The sequence below is a fragment of the Gavialis gangeticus genome, unplaced genomic scaffold (assembly GCF_001723915.1).
Source record: "Gavialis gangeticus isolate Ggan-Ray unplaced genomic scaffold, GavGan_comp1, whole genome shotgun sequence".
In the NCBI taxonomy this organism is placed as follows: domain Eukaryota; kingdom Metazoa; phylum Chordata; order Crocodylia; family Gavialidae; genus Gavialis; species Gavialis gangeticus.
The window spans coordinates 47,207,150-47,213,594 of record NW_017728998.1 but is presented as its reverse complement, the minus strand read 5'-3'; the positions used below and the strand labels follow the sequence as shown (position 1 = coordinate 47,213,594).

At 43.1% G+C, this 6,445-nt stretch overlaps 1 protein-coding gene across 2 annotated transcripts in view; it reads left to right on the top strand.

The window, feature by feature from the left end:
* EDC4 (enhancer of mRNA decapping 4) overlaps nucleotides 1-6,445 on the top strand; it is a 79,557-nt gene that overhangs the window by 21,693 nt on the left and 51,419 nt on the right. For both annotated transcript variants that reach the window (XM_019505868.1, XM_019505867.1), the window contains exons 5-6: nucleotides 1,115-1,304; nucleotides 3,288-3,435. In XM_019505868.1, coding sequence (XP_019361413.1) covers nucleotides 1,115-1,304; nucleotides 3,288-3,435 — 338 coding nt within the window. The remainder of the gene's footprint in view (nucleotides 1-1,114; nucleotides 1,305-3,287; nucleotides 3,436-6,445) is intronic.

Below are 6,445 nucleotides of genomic sequence, written 5' to 3'. Positions count from 1 at the left end.
CCCCCCCCCCCAGGTTTATTCAGGTGTCTGTGTGCATTTTTACGATTGGTAAAAATCATTATTCCAACAAATATTTTTGTAAGAAAAAGGAAGCTGCATTTTGAAGTTGCAGATCTAATGCAATTTTAGGTAATGGATGAGATGATCGGATTGATCTAAATTCTATACTTTAATATTCATATTGGTGCCCCCTGCTTTTTCTTTTAAATGCGAATGTGCCCTTGGGTACATAAATGTTGGGAACTCCTGCTCTAGAGAACACAGTTGTCAGGAATCTGTTGCCATTGCTATGTATGGCCTGCCCTTTCCCACCAAGGTGAGTGTGGAGAGCTGGAAGTAGAATGTAGGGCATGTCTGTTAGAGAGGCCTAGTGGTTTGGACGGTGGAAGTGGGAAATTTCCTGGGTTCAAGTGTGTATCTTGCGTTTGATTTCCTTTTTCGTTGGCCCCACTTTGCTATATGAATGCATGTAATTTTCTACTTTCATCCAGTAGAGGATGTGACTCTGTAAGCTTCTGTGAAGCTTTATCCCAGATTTCTGAAAAACTGAGTTGAAACTTAAAATTACTTAACGCTACTGGAATTTGCTGAATTGTTGGAAGCCTCTTCTCCTAATTGCCAGCTTAAGGTGAATATTTAAGGTTCTGCATAAACCCTTGAAGTTGGTTATGGACACTTCTATCGGTAGAGTTCTGCCCATTAATACAAATCCCAATATCACTGCCTTCCAAATAAGCTAAGGCAAACTTTCTGCATCAGAGCAAAGTCACCTTGGTGTGGGAGGGAGGATAACATACAGCTGGCTGCTTGAGAGATCATAGGAGATGCAGGAAACTGAGCGAAGTATTTACAAGGCAAGCAAATCTATCTCATTGCTGTGATGGCTCTTTTTTTTCCTCCAACAAAGGTGAATGCCTTAGTGTGATGTGGTATGAAGTACTGTACTGTACTGTACCACACCGTATGCTGTATGCTGACAGGGACTGTCAGCATGCTATCCAGAATGGCTGCTGGCAGGGATGAGTGTTGAAAACTGTTGGAATCAAAGAAAAGCCTATGGAAGAACTTCCTGATGGCAGGCAGTGACTTTTCTCTTTTGTATTCTCTTCTGTAGGTGCCACTAACGGCTCCGCCATGGTGCGTGTGCTGAGTGTCAGCACAGCTGAGCGAACCTTGCTGAAAGGATTCACGGGTGGTGTGGCAGACTTGGCTTTCGCCCATCTCAACTCCAACCAGCTAGCCTGCCTGGATGAGGCTGGCAACCTCTTTGTCTGGCGCCTAGCCATGGTTAATGGGAAAATCCAGTATCTGATCAAGCCAGCTCTGTGGCAGTGTTTGCGTAGTGATGACACATTAATGTAGTAGCAAATCAGGCTGGGCTTCAGGGGCTTAACAAGCAAGCACTTAGCAAACAAGAGCCTGGATAGTTTTACTCTTTCCATTAAAGGTTATGCTACTGTGGTGACTGACATGAATGTGAATCAGTTGAGCAGAGATCATGGGTAATAGAGTTGATTCAAACCTCATAGATTTCATAGACATTAGGGCTGGAAAGGATCTTGTGAGATCATTGGGTTCAACCCCCTGCCCATATGGCAGGAAGTCAGCTGGGGTCAGATCACACCAGCAAGATAAGCATCCAAGTGCTTCTTAAGGGGATCCAGAGTAGGTGCTTGCACCACTTCTGCGGCAAGTCTGTTCCAGACTGGAGACTTGGATGGTAAAGAAGTTTTTCCTCATGTCCAGTCTAAAATAGTCTTCCAGCAGTTTGTGGCCATTAGACCTTGTCTTCCCTTGGGGTACCCTGAGGAACAGACGTTCTCCCAGTTCCTGATGCCCACCCCTTATATACTTATAGGCCGCCACCAAGTCCACCTGAGCCTTCGCTTCTCCAGGCTGAAGAGTCCCATGCCTCTCCTCATAAGGCCTGTTCTTTTGACTTCTAATTATGTGAGTGGCTCTCCTCTGGACTTTCTCAAGCTTCTCAATGTCCTGTCTAAAGTGGAGCTGAGAAGTGGATGCAGTACTCCAGCTGCAGCCTCACCAAAGCCAAATAAAGAGGGAAGATGACTTCTTGGTCTACTTGAGATGCATCGCTAGATGCAAGCCGCAGTTTTATTTGCTTTGCTGGCTTCAGTATCGCATTGGTGCCTCATGTTCATCTTGTGGCTAGTCATGACCCCCACATCTCTTTTGGTCATGGTGCTAGTGAGTGTAGCACTGCTGAACCTAAAAGTATGATGTGGGCTTTTTCTCCCACTGTGGAGCACCTTGCATTTCTCTGTGTTGAATGTCATCAGGTTTTCATCTACCCACCTTGCGAGCCTGTCCAGGTTGGCCTGAATTGCTAGCCTATCCTTTATGTGCAGTAACTTAGAATAGTGGTCTCCAGTCAACATTTAGAGAGGGTGTCTCCATAAAGCTGTGGCCCTTTACGATCTCACTAGTGTCTATGATGAGCATCTGCAGAGAACCAGAATTTTAAATGATCCAACTCCGCCCTGTGGTTATTGCTGCAGGCAAAAATGGTCTTTCTAGTTTTACTCTCCCATTGACTGAATTAAATAGTGACCCTTTAGACTGGCCAGTCTCATGCATGCATTGCCGCTAATGCCCTCCACCCTCCTGTTTTGAAACAGAACACTCATGATGTCTTGGAGGTACTTGCTCATGTTCCACTGATGGAGGCAAGATTACCTTTTAGAGTGTTGTCTCTAGCCGTACTGGGCTTCCTGGGGCACTTCTCAGCCTGGTGCAGTGCACTGCCTCGTAGGTCATGGCAATGATCCTTTAAGTGACTGAGTTAAGCCATTTTACTATAATGAAGCAGGGCAGGACAGAACCCTTGCACCCCAATGTGTCACTTGGCTGGGATGTCCTTCCTGCATCTCTTACCATTGCCTCTTTTTCCCAGTGCTAGCTGAAATAACACAGCCCAAAGCTAATTCAGTTTCCAGCCTAAACAGCTGAGAATTTCGCTCCACTTGTGTGCGTATAAGTGTAACCTAGGTATATTTCCCTGTTTTACTTTTCTATTCCATTCTTATGCAGACAGTAAGTGAAACATACAGAAGACATCTAGATCCTTGTCAGCTTCTCTTTGCAGCAGAAAAAAGCAGGCTCCCTACTTATATCATCAAAGTCCTTTAACTGGTTTTCCTTTGGATCTCAGCGATCCAAAAAGTGCTAATTAACTTCAGACTTCAAAAGAGGACTCAACTTGAGCAGATTATTGGTTAACTATACTAACAGCCCAAACTGTGCAAGTTCCTTAACATTATAATTAGAGAGGAGATCCTGGTGAACATTAAACGACCTGACGGTACCCCGTTGAACAACTTTCGGAGGATCATATGGTGCCCCTTTATTCCAGATGAGAATGAGGAGAGCAGTGAAGAGGGGAGCCAAATACTGGCGCTGCTGCATGAGGACAGGGTAAGGAGGCCTGTGGGTCTTGTTGACATGTTGTTCCTTATTGTTATATCTAGGGGGAGAGAATATAATTGCATGTGAAACAAATGTATTGGTTATAGCCTACTTGCAATGTGTAGTGTATAGCACACTGCCAATGTGTAGTGGCCTTTTCAGAACAAGTTTGATACTTGTATAGTAGTGAGAATTAAAAAGGAGCATGCTTGTTTCTGACTGTTAGCCAGTGTTGTTAATCCTCACTATTGTGAGCACCATATAAAATTCATAGTATGGTGTATTTTTTGTAAGATAAAAGCAGCCTTTTTCTTAGTTCAGTCAAGTCCTTTTCTGTTGCTTTGATTACAGTAGGTGGATTCTCTTGCCAACATAGCTGGCATGGTGCTGTTTATAATAAAATGTCTGGAACAATGATTTTGAGCACTAAAATCGCACATGCTTTTAGGTGACTAAACATAGAAACGCTTCTTTACAGAGGTTAGTCTAATAGGGCAGAAATGACATTGTCCAGACATGTCTGTCTCATGTTGAAGTTCTGAAAAAACTAAAACACTTAACCCAGCTCAACATTGTAGATGTGTTGCTTGTGGAGAAGATCATCATGATACATTCTAAATTAACTGTGACCACCCATGATGTCACTGTTGTCACATTAGTGGAAACTTTTGCTCCAAGTGCAGTGACAGTCATAAAGCCAATGTATTAAGAAAAGCATTGAGAATCAAATAACATATAATGTCATTATGCAGATAACTGGTAATCTCTTTCCTCAAATAACACGTCCAGTTCTCAACACTTTATTTAAAAAAGAGCATAGCAGAAACAAAGAGGAACAAAAAAGCTTAGAGGCATGGAAAGACTTCCATGTAAGAGGGGACTGAAAATAATAGAACTGTTTAGCCTAGACAACTGAAGAAGCAATTTGTGAAGTTTCAATGTAATTCATTTTCCATTTTACTTTAACTTTGCCCCGCAAGTATTTGGATTAGTACGATAAATTGATCACATTCTTTTTCTGCAGCATATGGTCTTATTGGGTGCCAGATCAGACAATGAATGAAGTTGAAGTTCTGAGTATTCTGCAAGTGCAGAAGGTGGACTGTGTAGTGAACGAGGCAGGAAGGAGTCTGCAAGAATGGGGGGGATAATCTCGTGGATAAAGCAAAGCACTGAGTCGTAGGAGATGTGGTGTGCTTCAAGCTTCTCTTGGGCCTTAGCAAGGCACTTAATCCTTCTGTGCTTCTCTGCCATCTGTAAATACGAATAATACTTTCCTGCTTCACAGGATGCTGTGAGGATACATTTGATTCGTAATGTCTCTTGAGAGGCACTGAAAAACTATGGTCTGAGTCATGGGGTGCCCATTCAGAGAAGTGCATGAATGCTGTGCATTGTGAGGTGATTTAAGTGCTGAACACTGAGCACTTCCCATCCTGTGCACTGAATGAGGCAGGGATCCTATAGAAGGGCAGCATGGTCATAATAGTCTGGATATGCTTATGTGTAAGGGGGGGAAAAGTAGGTTTGCATGAGCAACCTCAGTATTGTCTTGTTCTGCTTGCTTCATTGCACAGCCTTTGTGTTCCCCTAATGGTGTTTAAAAATCTAGAAAACCATTAAGAAACAGCAGATAATTAAGCACCTCTGTCTGCCAAACTGCAATAGTGTTGTGCATGGCACCATCTCTGCATGATGTGGAAGGGGGTGGGATCCCTTGGAAGCTGTCCTTCCACAGAAACCCCACTTGCTATATGAAAGGAAGTCTAGATGGAATGGTTTAGTACACAGAGTTCAAACTTCATAGTGGGCCACAACTCAATGAGAAGGGCTGTTCTGAACACCCTGCCAATCTGATATGTGGTCAGTCAGCCACCCCTCTTTCCCACTGGGGCTGGAATAACTTTCATGTGGCAGCTATCACAGTTGCTGATGTGGGAATCATAATAGCAAACCAAGGTATTTGTAATGTATTTTAGCACTCTTAGGCAGTGGGAATGAAGAGAACAGGCACTGTGTGACCTGATAGCATAGGCTAATGTTAAGTCAACATTCCTGTTTAAAGTGGGAAAGAAGCAAATGGAAGTTCAGGTTTGGCACTGTGGATTGGCTGAGAACATTGCTTTGTAGACTTCTGTTGCACTAAATTTTGTGCATTTGGCATACTCCTGCCCCCATGGAACATGAATGCTAGTGGGAAATGGCTAAATGCAGGTCCTTAGTCACTAATTTCAGTGGGACTCTACTAACCAAGAATGTTCAGTGTTGCATCATCTTTTCTAGGGTACTTCTGAATACCAAGTATAACTTTGTTATGTGACTTTTTCCTTGTATGCTCTCAGTTGTAGTTCTGTCATTCTTACTTTAGAGAGAGGAGAATAAAATGCTGACTGTCAAAAGAAGATAACGGGTATGAGAGAGAGAGAGAGACTCTCAAAAGCAAAGACCTCAGGGGTGGGTTCTTCTTGTGGAAGACACCTCATCACTTTCTGCCAGTGTAACGCAGCCTCCTATTTTGCTTGTCCACTTCTGTATGTCATTTTATGGATCACCTTCAGGGATCTAGTACCAGAAGTAATAAGCCCAATCAGTGAGGTCTGTAGATGACACTGAAGGAGTTGGACAAGAAGATTGGTGAAGAACTAATTTAGAGAGAGAGAGAGAGAGAGAGAGAGAGAGAGACTAGAAACAGGCAGAAAAATGAGATTCTGTGGGGAAACTGCACCTAGTACATAAAGGTAAAAGTCATAATAAAATTAGGAGCAGGACTGAATTCTGAAAGGCAGTGACACCAAATGGGGTCCTATCTGCCAGGAAAATGTAAGTTTGTAAAGTGGTAGGGCTACACAAAACCTCATGTAGTTTTTGCCTCTGTGTGCACAGTATCATTACATTATACTCCTTCAAAATAGCAAACTCAATATAGTGTGGCAGTTGACTCTAAGTGAGGGGTATCAACGTAGCATAATTTGCAGGGGAGGGGTGGACTTGACTGGTGTGGCTATATGAAGAACCAGTT